The sequence below is a fragment of the Ictalurus furcatus genome, chromosome 7 (assembly GCF_023375685.1).
Source record: "Ictalurus furcatus strain D&B chromosome 7, Billie_1.0, whole genome shotgun sequence".
Lineage (NCBI taxonomy): Eukaryota > Metazoa > Chordata > Actinopteri > Siluriformes > Ictaluridae > Ictalurus > Ictalurus furcatus.
In genome coordinates, this window is record NC_071261.1 from 20,172,573 (window position 1) to 20,189,274 (window position 16,702).

At 38.4% G+C, this 16,702-nt stretch overlaps 1 protein-coding gene across 1 annotated transcript; it reads right to left on the reverse strand.

Annotated features, from left to right (window-relative positions):
- Positions 1-596: 596 nt before the first annotated feature.
- On the reverse strand, positions 597-10,784 carry cckar (cholecystokinin A receptor). Its single transcript, XM_053629229.1, has 5 exons — positions 9,766-10,784; positions 7,671-7,922; positions 5,607-5,868; positions 5,265-5,392; positions 597-3,258 (listed from the first exon to the last, which is right to left on the reverse strand). The coding sequence occupies exons 1-5, from the start codon at positions 9,905-9,907 to the stop codon at positions 2,657-2,659; spliced, it is 1,386 nt and encodes a 461-aa protein (XP_053485204.1). The 5' UTR covers positions 9,908-10,784; the 3' UTR covers positions 597-2,656.
- Positions 10,785-16,702: the final 5,918 nt, after the last annotated feature.

The following is a 16,702-nucleotide window of genomic DNA, read 5'->3' on the forward strand; positions in this document are numbered from 1 at the left end:
ACAGACACCCAGAGACGTTTCCATTTAGCTGCCCAAACATTTTATTGGGTTGCTGTGTGTCTGTGTGCGTGCGTGCTTGTGTGTGTGTGTGTGTACACAAGAGCATCCAATTCAGAGCGCTTAAAAGCTTTATTTAATCCTTTGCCCTTCAGTAGGTAGCCATTTCACTTTCCAGCATCTACTGTTGATAGATCGGAGGAAAAAAACTCATACTGACAAATCACAAGTTATACAATCCCCTCTGAAAGTATTGGAAAAGCGAGACTAATTCAGATTTTTTTCTTTCTTCCCCTACACCTACTGTAGATGCAAGTTTCAGGAAATGAAAGCTGAAATTCTGATCTGTTGTCTCTGCCTGATGTTCATCTTTCGTGCTCGAACCCAAATGCCTTCAGTTTGTAGCAAAGACGTAATAATTGTCCTTGCTGTTCCAATACTTTTGGAAAGGACTGTATATCGGGCTGTAAATTCGGTTTTCTCTCACTAAATGTAGCGAAGTTCTGCAAAATAAAATGCACTTTTAACACTATAGTCAGGCTATTTTTAAAGGTGTGGACATGATCAAACTGTCCACAGTCACACAGTCTGTCCATCTGCTATGTCTTCTTGGCTTGGAAGAAATAAAAATATGCGAATCTTGAAAGCACGGTCCTTGTATTCGAACGCTCGGGCTGGATAAACATATCCGAGGCAGGCTTTACGTGTAATCAACCTTTTATTATATTCAGCGTTCAGTCAGCAGGAAGAACCATACATGAGCAATTCCACTGTGTTGAGTGCATGAAGTAATGCGGTGTGTTTCAAACATACATTTAGTGAACAAAGAAAATCGAACGTATTTCATTGAGAAACGCAAATCATACAAAGTGCTACATTTTCCTTTGGGAGGAAAAGTCCCAGGTGTGAGTGACAGGCCTTGGCTTGATGCTTTTCGTGTTTTTCACAGGTGAGAAAAGTCGCATGAGGAGATAAGAAACGGCGGCAGATCAAATAAACGGTACAATTTGTACAGGTTGAAAGAACAGCCAGTATTTGGATAAAGAATCTCCCGTGTACCTTTGGGAGAGAAACACTCTGGATGCGGTGCTTTTACTGATGTACTCCATCGACACAGAACAAAGACCGTCAGCAGTGAAATTGACCGAAGCTGTATTTACACATTTCTACATATTTGTGTGGCAGTGACAATAGATTGTAGCAACGGAGGTATACAGGCTTGCCAGGATGAGTCCGTATATTTACATATTCACAGATTTCTTTTTTTTTCCTCCTCAATCTGAAAAATGGCCGTAAAGGAGTCATTAATATGTGGCTAATATCATGTACACAGAACTTCAAGCTGACTTCTGGGTATGTTTGTTTGGCATCATGCTGAAGGACTGCACGTGGTTCGGCTCTGCTGGAGGTCTGTACGATGTCCGAAAGCATTAGCTGTGAGTTTTCTCTGAACATCTGGATAACCTCAGTCCCTTTCAGCCGGTGTGTGCCACTAAATGTAAAAACACAGCTAGTGTTGGAAAGTTTAAAGCTGCAATACGCACTCTTTACACCTGAACACGGATGAAATCATCTGTATTGTTTTTTTCTCTCTCTGAGTATGGCATGGAGTTACTTTATCAGAGACTTATCTAGTTTATTCATCCACTGGAGCTGAGGAAAGTATTATAACTTTCTCCACATAACATAACACAATAAGGTGCAATACTGCATCCTACTACACAGAGCATAAAACCGTACTGATGAACAGATAAACGAGCTCCTTAATGAACCTCTTCTCCTCTCTCTCTTTCACTCTCACTCTCTCTCTCTCACCCTCTCTCACTCTCTCTCTCCCTCTCTCTCACACCCTCTCACTCTCTCACACCCTCTCTCTCTCACTCTCTCACAACCTCTCTCTCTCACTCTCTCTCCCCCTCTCATACCCTCTCTCTCTGTCCCCCTATCTTTCTCTCCATCTCTCTCACACTCTCTCCCCCATCTCCCTCTCTCTCACACTCTTTCCCTCTCTCTCTCTCTCTCTCTCTCTCTCACACACTCTCTCCCTCTCTCCCCATCTCTCTCTCCCTCTCTCTCACACTCTATCCCCCTATCTCCCTCTCTTTCTCTCACACTTTCCCTCTCTCTCACTCTCTCTTGCTCTCTCTCATTCTCTCTCTCTCTCTCTCTCTCTCCGTCTGTATGATTGTAGATGGACCAGGAACTCCTGTGTTTCATTAAAGGCTCGTACACGAGTCAGTGGCCTAATGCAGACTAAAGCGACTCTCAAGCCATGCACAGTCATGCTCCATTTGATGTGTCTGTTTACTCACCAGTGACATGAATTTCGAATTTAAACACTTTTAACACGAGTCTCTGAATATTCTCACCCACCAGTGCATGCAGACTTAATGTCTCGTATATCAGTGAGCGGTTTCGTTTTCAGCTAATACTCATAGGAAAAGTCCGGAGTTAGAAAACGAGCTGCCTGGATTGAGAGTAATACAAAGAAAGAGGCTCCTCTTAAGAAACATTATAAATAAGTAGGCAACTGTTTTTCCTCACGTACCAATTTTTCAAATCTTTGAAGGAAACATCACAGATGATTATGAAAGGAATCCAGCAGTCTGAAAGTTCTCCGAGTGAACCCACAAGCACAAACCTACTTCTTTTCACTCTGCTATGCTTGTGCTGACCCTCGGACGCTGCTGTACGTCAACCTGGTGAGCGTCCCGCTGGATTGCGTGTTCTCCTTCCCTCCTGCTCCAGCGCATCCCAGAGTTCCAAGTGCGCCGCCTCCTCCTCCTCCTCCGGCACTGAGGCGCCCACTGCCCCGGCCCTCTCTATCCACGTGCCCTGTGCAGCAGGAGAAGGTGGCTAGCATGCCTTGACGAAAGCGCTTATTCATGAAGCAGTAGATGATGGGGTTGACGCATGCTGAGGTGTACGAGAGCAGGTGGATGAAGGAGATGGGGGCTCCCGAGAGCAGGCGGTCAGCTGAGCGCTTGTCAAATGCCCGCCAGGCGTTTGCCGCAAACACGGGTGTCCAGCAGAGGAAGAAGAGCACCACGATGACCAACAGCATGCGGATCACGCGCTTTTTTGCCATCAGGTTGGCTGTAGGGCTGTTGCTGTACACACGGTTCAGCTTGGGTTTGCTGCTGGAAGCAAGTAGTGTCGATTGCTGATTGGTGGACGCATCTGAGCGCTTCTTCTTGGAGGGTTGAAGATAGCAGCCGTCACACTCGCTGGGCTTCAGGCTTCCTGTGCTGGTCTGTCTCTCTGAGAAACATACAGGAGATGTACAAAAAACCCGCTAATATTGCACATTATAAACAAGCCTATATTTTTGGCAGTTGAAAAAGTAAAATTAAATCATTTGAAAAAAATTGCTTGGTTTTAGCAAATACTAGAAAAGAGATCAAAGAAAAGATACTAGATAAGGATAAGGATACTTATAATAAGGATATAGAAAATAAGGATACTAGAAAAGAGATCAAAATCCTTATTGCCCTTTTCTGGAAAATGCTACACATTTATTTATAGATATACTGGGGATTGGGGGTTGGGGGTTGGGGGTTCGGGGGGTGGATTGTTGGATTGTTTCTAAAAATATTTAAAACATCATTAAGTGAAATTTTGGTTAAATATTTCAAAATATACTTCAAATACAATTTTAGTCTCATTTAATTTCAGAAAAGCCAAAGACTTATTGTTTTAAATAAATAAATAAATAAATAAACCTACAGTACTGTGCAATAGTTTTAGGCACATGCAAAGAAATGCTGTAGAGCAAAGATGCCTTCAAACATAATGAAATGAAATGTTTCTACATTAAAAAAAAAACAACAACAAAAAAACGTAAAGAGCAGTGAGCAGTAGTAAATGAAACAAAGTCAACATTTGGTGCTACAAAAAAATAAAAATGGTAGTCTCTGGTACAATTAGCAATAAAACCTGTCAACAATTTAACTTTTCACCCCCGGCTACAAAAAAACTTCAATTTCTAGTTTCACACTGATATCTAAAATAAAATGTGTATGTCAATGTACAAAAATGACACTGCTAATGTTAAAGCAATGTGAATAGCATGCTGTATATCAAATGTAATATTAAACTATATGTATTAAAGAAATGACACCTGCAGGTGTATGAAAATGTGTAGGATAGATTACTTATATACACTCACTGAGGAGTTTAATAGTAACCTTGGTATGCCTACGCATTCTTGCAATTATCTAGTCAGCCATTCATGTGGCAGCAGTGCAGTGCATTAAATCACGCAGATACGGGCCAGCAGCTTCGGGTAATGTTCACATCAACCATCAGAATGGGGGGAAATGTGATCTCAGTGATTTTGACTGTGGCATGATTGTTGATGCCAGATGGGCTGTTTGTGTATTTCTATAACTGATGATTTCCTGGAATTTCCACACACAACAGTCTCTAGAGTTAACTCAGAATGGTGCATTAAAGCTGAGGCTGCAGTGGGCACAGACTCCCCAAAACTGGACAGTTTAAGACTGGAAAAACGTAGCCTGGTCTGATGAATCTCGATTATTTCTGAGGCACACAGACGGTAGGGTCAGAATTTGGCACCAACAGCATGAATCCATGAACCCAGTCTACCTTGTGTTAACAAGAACCCATCTTCTAATGGCTACTTCCAGCATGATAATGCACCAGGTCACATACAGTAGCAAGAGTCCCTTCAAATCAAACTGGTTTCATGATCATGACAATGAGTTCAGTGTTCTTCAGTGGTCTTCCCAGTCACCGGATCTGAATCCAATAGAAGAACTTTGGGATGAGGTAGAGTCGGAGATCCACAGCATGAAAGTGCACCTGAAAAATCATGTCAACATGGACCAGAATCTCACAGATATGTTTCCAACATCTTGTGGAGTCCATGTCACGAAGAATTGAGGCTGTTTTGAGAGCAAAGGGCAGCCCTACCCAGTATTAGTATAGCGTTCCTAATAAAGTGCCCAGTGAGTGTATACTATTATACATTATACACATTAAAATGACATATTAACATATACATATAATGGGGGAAATGTGTAAAATATATCACATATTCCGTGAGGATCAGTCAGAACATGCTAGGAGTCCATTTTGCATTTATTTATTTATTTATTTACTTATCTTTTATTTTCAAATTATTTTATCCTTATATATATTGTTTATAGTTTAATTTGACATCTGATATGTAAAAAAAAAAAAGGTGTGGAAAAGTCTGTATAATAAAGGCTTGTATATTAAGGGTGTATTAAAGAGATGTTTACCTTGGCTTGCCTTTCTGTTAGCCATTTCAAACTTGATTCCTCTGTACAGCTCGACAGAGATTAGCCCATATGCTGTCATCATCACAATTCCTGGCACCAGGATGAGGATCAATAACAGGAACACATACCTGAGAAAAAAGAAAGTTGCACAGCTCGGCGAATCAATACTTTCCAATACGCTTTCACTTTCTACAGGATAATGTTCCTAATGTTATATCTGCAACACAAAGAGTATACAAGCAGCACGATCCCTGCATAGAGGCTGCAGCTTCTGTAACTTCATATCAAGATCAACCCACAAGAACCTGCGCTATCAGCGCTGAAGTTGTCAGTAAATGTTACCATGACTGCTGGATGATGTCGCTGGGCCAGATGTGGCGGCACATGTTGCCCGTGCTGTTGTTGGTGCGGCGGTAGGGCACGAGCGTGCTGGAGATTGGGTACGGCACCATGAGCAGGAAGGATAGCAGCCATGTGGCACTGATCACCTTGGCGGCGTGAGATTTGGTCTGCCATGTGCGCGACGTTAGTGGATTGCAGATGGCGCTGTAGCGCTCCAGAGAGATGGCCACCAGGTTGAAGGTGGACACGCTTACTGAGATACCTGAGTGTGTTAAAAATGTAAAGAAATGGCACCGTCATTTGAGCCTGCTTCATTTCAGATTCAGTGAGTGAGCATGGGAATACTGAGGCATCTTAACCAGCATAGCTATCTCACTGTTAAATATATCAACACAAACAAAAAATGATATGCTGGTATGCTGCTCATGCACTTTGTGAACTTTAGCACCAAGAGAGTAAATGCAAGAATACGATTTGAGAGGCTGTTTTATTGGGAAAGCTGGCTAAACAAAACATTTATAAATACAACAACATTGACTATGTTTACATGGACAGCAGTAATCTAATTATTGACCTGATTCTGAATAAGACAATATTGTGATTAAGGTGTTTACGTGAGTTGCTTTTCGAATATTCCTTATATGTTCCTGTTTTACATGTTATAGAACATAGATCGATTAATGGCACACGTCATTACGTCACCGTGCCACGCCGTCCGACGTTCCCTCCACAATTGCACGTATCAACATACAGTTCGTCTTCGTTATGGGACCGTATACAGTTTTGGGTGTTTCATTTTTAATTTTACAAAGTCTTCGAGTGCAGTTAATTATTTATCCTGCTATACGTGTAAATAGACGACTGCATGAAGCCGTGGGCTGCGTCCCAAACCAAATACCTACCTACTATATAGTAGCAGAAATGCCTGTATCTCGCCTACTATATAGTAGGTAAATACGCGGTTTCGGACGCAGCCGTGCTCTCTTGTTTTTCGTAAAACGGTTGAGCGCTGCCATATGTGTACGTGTCCTGTCGCAGAATGCTGTGAAAACTCCCACACGACGTTAATAGTGTAATTAAGGTGTTTACATGTCTGTAACTCACGTCAACAATGCGACTAAAATAGGAATACTCCACATGTCTTAATTTGATTTGTGTTTACTTCGAGTATGACTTTAATCAGATTAAGGTAATCAATAATCGCTGGTTACATGGTAGATTCTTAATCTGAGTATTGTCTTAATCGGGTTAATATCGGATTATTGTTGTCCATGTAAACATTCTGACTGATCAGATTTTACACTGAACATATTTAGACCAGAGTGTTTCACTGCAAGTTATAATAACCATATGAGCTGATGTTAAAAATATGCTGTACTCGGTATGTTAAGAGCCTCTGATGTTAGACATTACTTAGTTCAGGACTGGCCAGACTCTGATCTAACTTGTTGTTCTTATGAATGATCAAAAAAATGATCTGTTAACTCTCAGCCATGACAGACCCACATGGTTAAAACTGTGGCTGGTAAATCCAGGCTGCTTTATCATAAGCTAGCATCCTACTTTAGGGTATTCTAACCATATAAAGCATGAGGATAGTTGTTACGTGTACGTATAGTTCAGCTGTCGATCTCCAAACAAGTCTGTTCTGGCAAAACCGGAAGTGTGTTGCATTTCCAGTTCACCAATATATTCTCATGATCTTTATCAATAGATTCATGAACGGAACTGACCACACAGATGCTGAGCAAGAACAGAATGTACTAAAGGACAATCATTTGTTATTACTTAGCTATGACCCCTGAGAATCCCCTCTAACTCCACTTGCTAAGCCAGCACACATAATGACAGAGATATTTCATCATCTGTGCAAAGGCCTCCTCAAGAAACTTTGTATACAGCAGATTTCCTCCTTCCACAGACTCTTCATCCACCTTTGATTCATACATCCTGTCAAACACCACTATTCCCAGAGCAACTGCTGTAACTCTACACTGCAGTTACTCCAAGGATACAGAATACTTTATTACACCTGTGTCCAATACATCCATAAGCGCTACTTACCCATGAAGTAGGTGGCCACTTTACAGATGCTGCTGCCGAAGACGAAGTTCTTCATCAGGTTGGGAATGAGGGTGAAGGGCATGCAGAACATGCACAGCATCAGGTCACTGACTGCCAGAGAGAGCAGGAAGAGGTTGGTGACGGTTCGCATGCGCCGATTCCTCACCAGGACTGCGATGATCAGGCTATTCCCCAGAACACTCAGCAGGAAGATCACACAGTAGAGAATGATCCGCACCGTCTGGTTTATATCTGTCATTCCAAACAGGGGAAAGGACAAATATGAACTGTTGAAGAAGGTTTATGTTTATGTTTATTATGGTGCAGACGAGGCACAAGGTTTTCTCAACTTCATCCCTCCACGTTTAAATATATGCACTCTTTACGCAGGCATGTGAAAAAATTAAACAATGAAAATAAATAAATTATAAAAGCTTGTTTTAAATGAACACATGTAAAATCGGGTGGCCATATGCTAACGATACATTACTCATCACATATGTTTTGTTGTAGGGGATTACACATTTTATCCGCATGCAAAGAAAAGCATTTGCTCAAAGGCTCTTTTTTTCTTTCTTTTTTTAGGCTTGTATAAAAGGGTTTTTACTTGGAACCTTCTCCAATGCTTGTAAAATCTGCTGGCCATATGGTACTGACACCACTACTCATCAAATATGCTTTCTTTTAAGGCATTATTAATCAAACGCACAGTTTATCATTTTTATCTGCACACCAAGAAACACATATGAACCCTGAAGGGCTCTTTCTATAGTTAGGGTTCTTAGCTTGCTTAATTGGTTCTACTTGAAACCCTCTCTGATTGAGAAAACTGTATAGAAACTTTATAGAAGCTGTATAGAAACCTATATAGAAACCTGTATAGAAACTTTTAGAGAACCCCGTATAGAAACCTGTATAGAAATTGTATGGAAACTGTATGGAAACTGTATAGAAACTGTATAGAAACTGTATAGAAACTGTATGGAAACTGTATAGAAACTGTATGGAAACTGTATAGAAACCTGTATAGAAACTGTATGGAAACTGTATAATAACCTGTATATAAACCTGTATAGAAACCTGTATGGAAACTGTATATAAACCTGTATAGAAACCTGTATAGAAACTGTATGGAAACTGTATAGAAACCTGTATAGAAACTGTATGGAAACTGTATAGAAACTGTATAGAAACCTGTATAGAAACTGTATGGAAACCTGTATAGAAACCTGTATAGAAACTGTATGGAAACCTGTATAGAAACTGTATAGAAACCTGTATAGAAACCTGTATAGAAACTGTATGGAAACTGTATAGAAACCTGTATAGAAACTGTATAGAAACTGTATGGAAACTGTATAGAAACCTGTATAGAAACTGTATAGAAACCTGTATAGAAACTCTGGAAACAAACCAGAGAATGCTTAAGGGTTCTAGATAATTTTTTTAAGAGCGCAGGGTATTTATTAAATAAACAATGATTTCCATGCGTAGTATAAACACATAACTCGGCTATTGAAACCTTATTGGTCAGCAAGTAATATTTGGAACAACTGTTACAGATTTTATTTCAGTTAGCCATTTTATGAATAGATTTATATTTGAATGATTCCATTGAGTCGTGTCAGCTGATTAACTTCTGCTTATATTTATATAGTTTTACACATACATTTATATCGATATATATATATATATATATATATATATATATATATATATATATATATATATCTCGATATATATATCTCGATATATATATATATATATATATATATATATATATATATATATATATATATATCTCGATATAAATGTATGTGTAAAACTATATAAATATAAGCAGAAGTTAATCAGCTGACATATATATATATATATATATAAAAATCCCTAAGTTTTACAGTAGCTCGGGACCTGCGATTGCGCGCAATGGACATTTGTGCGTAATTTTGGTGACGCGATCATTTCGCACATGGATGCGTAATTCTTTTCCATAGTTAGAAATAAGATTATGTCACACACAAGATTAAAATGATATTATAGCACAAAATTGACTCCTGAACAGTGAAGAACAGTAAAGAACGAGCTTTATTTGTACCTTTAGGCTCCGGCGTTAGCGCGTGTGTCCCCGGGTCGCTGGCGTTCTCGCACTCGGATATGTTCCTGAAGGCGAATTCACACAATATTTTATAAATATCCGTGCTGTTAATGAGCATGTCATGTATAGTGAATGTCTCCATGTTGTCTTGGGTTCTTGTCTGTCCAGATCTCGAAGGGGTAAAAACCCACAGTTTCCTTTTTCATCGACTGGAAAACGGAAAACAGACTAACAGCGACTGCTGACGTGCCATAATTTCTCCATCAGCAGCTATTCTGGGTCAGGGCATCATTTATTTCTTAAAAAAGAAATACAGCAAAAACATTTCTTACAAGCAAAATAATAATAATAATAATAATAATAATAATAATAAAGAAAATGGTTTGATCGAGGATTAGCGAAGCAGGAAGGCTGTGTCCACAGGAGAGAGATGTGCATGTGAAGGTGTAGGAGTATAGTGAAGTGAACGTGGTGGAGGTGTAGTGTTCAGCGGCATCTCCCCTCTTCAGCAGCGCGCGCACGCGGGACACCACAGACCCCGCCTTACTGAAGAAATCCTCCCAGTCCTCTGTGCATGAAGCTCATCTACCTCGACTTTTACTGCCTCCGGTACAGACAGCAATTAATGTATCAATGAATGGCTACATCCAAACTCTAAATCTACAAAAAAAAAAGAAAAAAAAAGAAAGAAAAGGGGAAAAAATGTCATTGGTCTGAGCAGCTAGCAAAACCCCAAACCGGTAGACCATCATGAGCAACTGGTAAATGCTGGTAGAAAGGAAACAGTTCCTGAATTACCATGACCAGTGTTACAGAGCCTAAATAACAGCTTGGCATTTAGAAAATCTCAAACATTCTCAAACATTTGCTGATCAATTTCATTGAGTAATAAGTAAACTGGAAAATAACTGATCAAAGTTATCAAAAGTCTACCAGCTTGACAGCTTTGTTGTCGTTTTTTAAACAGCTGGTAGTGGATCTGACTAAGCTGGATTTCACAGCAGGGATACTAAATAACCCCCCCCCCCCAAAAAAAAGGTAAAATCTAATCTTTGCAGGGTTTTTTTTTTTTTTTGGCTTGTCCATCTGGTTTACTACAGCATTTCAAAATACCCTCAGTTTCTATAGTTTCTATACAGTTTCTATACAGGTTTCTATACAGTTTCTATACAGGTTTCTATCCAGGTTTATATACAGGTTTATATACAGTTTCTATACAGGTTTATATACAGTTTCTATACAGGTTTATATACAGGTTTCTATACAGTTTCTGTACAGTTTCTATGCAGGTTTCTATACAGGTTTATATACAGTTTCCAAACAGTTTCTATACAGTTTCTATACAGGTTTCTATACAGGTTTATATACAGTTTCCAGTGTCAGTGTTGCTAAACTCCTCCCTCTGAAAATCTCTAGAACTACCCTCAAAAGTCTCCAGTTTTCACAAAAAGTCACCAAATATGAAAACAAAGTACATACAGTTCTGCATATATGTATAATAAAAAAAATTCCCACTCATATAGCATATCTGTATATAGTAAAAAGTAAATGCGTGCTTACATTATCTAAAACAGTCCGAGAAGTTCTTCATTGGGATTATCAGTAGATCACAATGCCATTGTCATGGTATGAAATGTCTTTTGATTCGTCTATTAAAAGACTGAAGGTCCTTCACCAAGGTCTGCGACAAGTTCACTGATAAAGTGGGGGGCAATCACATTTTTTAATAAAGGCAGAACATTTGGTCCTGTGTAATCTGATGGCGGCAGCATCTTTAAAATGTGCTCTGCATAAATCTGATGTGGTCAACACTGCTGATTGATCCATGTTCAGTGTAAAGTGCTAAGGGGCATTCAGTTTCCGCAACAGAGAGATTTCTAGGTGATGCAAATGAGACCATATGCACCTGCCTCTGACTGGAAAAAGGCCTTGCATTTGTGATGTGCTTGGTGGTCAGTGAATGTTTATTTAGATCTGACTTCTTAGCATTAAGTATGACTTTGCAGTATTTGCAAAAAGCTTTTGATGCATTTCCCATAACAAGCTGAAGCCAGTCTTTAAATGCAGGTTCTTGCAACCAACCATTTCTGAAATGCTGCTCATATTTTTTTTCTCCGCCATCTTGATGCTAATGATGACAATAAATTCGCGAACGTGTGTGGCCAACCAGTGCGAGTATTTAATTGCCCCAACTTATCGCATATATATATATACAGTGAGGGAAAAAAGTATTTGATCCCCTGCTGATTTTGTACGTTTGCCCACTGACAAAGAAATGATCAGTCTATAATTTTAATGGTAGATTTATTTGAACAGTGAGAGACAGAATAACAACAAGAAAATCCAGAAAAACTCATGTCAAAAATGTTATAAATTGATTTGCATTTTAATGAGGGAAATAAGTATTTGACCCCCTCTCAATCAGAAAGATTTCTGGCTCCCAGGTGTCTTTTATACAGGTAACAAGCTGAGATTAGGAGCACACTCTTAAAGGGAGTGCTCCTAATCTCAGCTTGTTACCTGTATAAAAGACACCTGTCCACAGAAGCAATCAATCAATCAGATTCCAAACTCTCCACCATGGCCAAGACCAAAGAGCTCTCCAAGGATGTCAGGGACAAGATTGTAGACCTACACAAGTCTGGAATGGGCTACAAGACCATTGCCAAGCAGCTTGGTGAGAAGGTGACAACAGTTGGTGCGATTATTCGCAAATGGAAGAAACACAAAAGAACTGTCAATCTCCCTCGGCCTGGGGCTCCATGCAAGATCTCACCTCATGGAGTTGCAATGATCATGAGAACAGTGAGGAATCATCCCAGAACTACACGGGAGGATCTTGTCAATGATCTCAAGGCAGCTGGGACCATAGTCACCAAGAAAACAATTGGTAACACATTACGCCGTGAAGGACTGAAATCCTGCAGCGCCCGCAAGGTCCCCCTGCTCAAGAAAGCACATATACATGCCCGTCTGAAGTTTGCCAATGAACATCTGAATGATTCAGAGGACAACTGGGTGAAAGTGTTGTGCTCAGATGAGACCAAAATGGAGCTCTTTGGCATCAACTCAACTCGCCATGTTTGGAGGAGGAGGAATGCTGCCTATGACCCCAAGAACACCATCCCCACCGTCAAACATGGAGGTGGAAACATTATGCTTTGGGGGTGTTTTTCTGCTAAGGGGACAGGACATCTTCACCGCATCAAAGGGACGATGGACCGGGCCATATACCGTCAAATCTTGGGTGAGAACCTCCTTCCCTCAGCCAGGGCATTGAAAATGGGTCGTGGATGGATATTCCAGCATGACAATGACCCAAAATACATGGGCAAGGCAAGAAAGGAGTGGCTCAAGAAGAAGCACATTAAGGTCCTGGAGTGGCCTAGCCAGTCTCCAGACCTTAATCCCATAGAAAATCTGTGGAGGGAGCTGAAGGTTCGAGTTGCCAAACGTCAGCCTCGAAACCTTAATGACTTAGAAGATCTGCAAAGAGGAGTGGGACAAAATCCCTCCTGAGATGTGTGCAAACCTGGTGGCCAACTACAAGAAACGTCTGACCTCTGTGATTGCTAACAAGGGTTTTGCCACCAAGTACTAAGTCATGTTTTGCAGAGGGGTCAAATACTTATTTCCCTCATTAAAATGCAAATCAATTCATAACATTTTTGACATGAGTTTTTCTGGATTTTTTTGTTGTTATTCTGTCTCTCACTGTTCAAATAAATCTACCATTAAAATTATAGAATGATCATTTCTTTGTCAGTGGGCAAACATACAAAATCAGCAGGGGATCAAATACTTTTTTCCCTCACTGTATATATATATATATATATATATATATATATATATATATATATATATATATATATATATATATATACATACATATATATATATATATATATATATATATATATATATATATATATATATATATATATATATACATACATACGATTTAAACATAGTCAAAGTAGCTCCTGTTGCAAAACATTAATAGAAGTTGCAGCAACAATGAGAAAGTTGCTAAAATTGTGACAAAATCCCCAAATTGGCACCACTGCCCCTCCCCCACCCCGACATTTCTAATTCAATCGCATTTGAATGAATTACAGTCATAAAACCAACTGTAAGTGTTCATCTAGGTGTCAGCTATAATGCACACCTTTTAGATTTTTGATATTTATTCAAATAAACTATCAAATCATATGTAAAATTTGTCATGTATTTCACTACTGAATGTGCTCATACACAACATATACCATAATTTAAAGTTCAATAGCATTTGAAGGGAATGACTTACAGCCACAAAACCAACTGTGTTTCCACCAAGTGTTCATGTACGTGTCATCTATAACAAACCTCTTTTAGATTTTTGATAATTATTAAAACAAAATGTCAAATCATGTGTAAAATATTGGCATGTATTTCACTACTGAATGTGCTCATACACAACATATGCCATAATTTAAAGCTCGCATTAAATTACACCATTAATTCCAATACTGGTCATTTTGACCCCCTTTACACATTCGTGTAGGTTTTTTGGTTCATGCATTGTAGGGTTAAATATCAAAAATCTAAAAGGTGTGCATCATAGCTGACACCTACACGAAGACTTTACAGTTGGTTTTATGACTGTAAGTCATTCTCTCCAATGCTATTGAGCTTTAAATTATTGCATATGTTTTGAGTGTATCATATGTTATTATGTGTATGAGTCCATTCGGTAGTGAAATACATGGCAATTTTTACATTTACATAATTTGTGAATCTCCAACATCAAGCCAACTTTACGCCAGTCTCAGTGCAGACTGTTTGAATTCACCTCAGGTGGAGGTGGAGGTTTTCACACGGATAGACTAAGATTTATTTAAAGAAACAATGTTTGTATCAATATATTTATCCATAAAACCATTACTGTACACTAGAAAAAGCAAAAATGTGCGATAACAGTCCAGTTTACATGGCATTAAATGCCCCGCAATCAATTAGCTTTGGTTTACTTGTTTGTAATGCCCACTGGATCATAAGTTGGTTACGCAGAGTTTTTTTTTATGTTTTAAACGTCTCTTTTGATCAAAATCTGACGTTTTCATCTTAAATATATGACTTATTTGAGTCATTGACTTCAAAGTCTATATATAAACACCACTTTAGCAGCTCTAGCAATACATTTCTGAACACCTTCTTGTGTATAAATAAAGGAGATACTATGTTGACATATTTGTTTGTAATGTGGTATATTTGACATTTTCAAAGGGTAAAAATAACTCTGAAAATATTAACCCATTTCTGATAAAAATTAACCCAGCATTTTTCTAAATATGAAACCATCCTTTGGGTTGAAAAACAACCCATTTTAGTTTATCCCAAAATGTGTTATTTCCAATATTTACTCAGCTGTTAACAAACCAAATTTGGATTGTTTTTAACCCAGTGTAAGAATGTATTTAATATGGTTGTAGATTATACAGTTATAGGCTTATATCCATTCCCAGGATACATTATCCAAATGTGCCTCTCTAAATGCCTGCAGTTTTCCCTATCTGTTTCCTAGCTAGTGCTGATGATTTGTGAAATCAGCCAGGAAAATTTTTTAATGCATGAGAATGAGTTGAAAATTACATTATGTGTTGCAAAACACTTAATCATAACAAACTATATAGATACCCTTTAAGCTAGCAGGAATTTTAGTAAGCAGCTCTGTTATGAGAGCCTGGGCAGGAGAATGAGACGCAGATAATTGACAGGTGGAAAAATGGAACAAAAATGCTTCCAGCTTGTAAGTGCCAAGCCATAATACATTACAGAAATTATTCCAGGAAGAGTATTCTTAAAGAAGAAGACACAATTAACAAATGAAAGTACAGATTTGTGTTTTACCTTTGAGCCAGTTACAGTATTACCTAATTATTTTAGTGGTTAAGTAATATACTTTCATTATAAATATTTAGATTAACAACTCTGCATACAAAGAGTGGAAAATTATTGTGTAATTGTTTTCACACAAGGTTGAAATGATTTTATGTTTACTCAATAAACACGTGTTGGTTAAATCTATGCCAAATATGTCAAAATTAGTATAAATTATAAAACAGATTAAAAGGCTGATCATTGCAAAAATGCATGCAGTGTTTGTTACCCATTTCCTAACAGGCGGCTCTAATGATATGAAATGAAATTGTATGAGGCAATTTGAAAATGAGCTTGAAATCCAATTGGATCCCTTGACAGACGAATCTTTTAATTAGACAGTTTCCACCCTTTATGCTTCCAGTATCATTGTAATATTATTAGCTCTTAGATAGTCTATGAAACATGATCGTTTTAATATCGTGTTGAAAAAATAATAAATAAATCAATGTTTTCCTGGTCTCAACTAAGCATACAAAATCCTGAATACTTAAATAAAAAGCTTTTTTAGGCTAGAATAGCCTGGTTTCTGAAGAATCACTTTAAAAAGGCTAAAACAGAGGATCAGAATGTTTTAGCCTAAATCTTGTTTGAGGCTGCATAGGTAGTTAAGTGCCACGTATTTTGATTTAGAGGCAGATGCAATTGCAGAATTTCAGTGAAATATTTAATAACTTAGCAAACAAAATACCACACAAGACTTACATGAAACAAGGCAGAGAGTAACATGATACACGTGAACTGTGTAAATAACACAAGACAACAGTGCAGTGCTGAACCGGACTATATATACACACCAGTGTTAATGAGCTAAATGTGAAACAGGTGAAAGAGACACGTGACATGGAGCAGTGGCTGATGGGAAACGTACTTCTAGTCCTTTTCGGATATTACATGACATTAATAATAATAATAATAATAATAATAATAATAAACTTTATTTTATAAAGCACCTTTAAAGCAGCTTCTCAAAGCGCTGTACATAAACTCACAGTCCACAGAAAAATAAAACAAATAA

What these genes read in the sequence shown, in the direction of transcription:
- cckar (XM_053629229.1), bottom strand. Translation starts at nt 9,907, where the DNA reads ATGGAGACATTCACTATACATGACATGCTCATTAACAGCACGGATATT. An exon ending in AGTGGCCACCTACTTCATGG is followed by an intron (nt 5,869 to 7,670) that starts GTAAGTAGCGCT and finishes TAACACACTCAG; the next exon opens with GTATCTCAGTAAGCGTGTCC. An exon ending in GACATCATCCAGCAGTCATG is followed by an intron (nt 5,393 to 5,606) that starts GTAACATTTACT and finishes CTTTTTTCTCAG; the next exon opens with GTATGTGTTCCTGTTATTGA.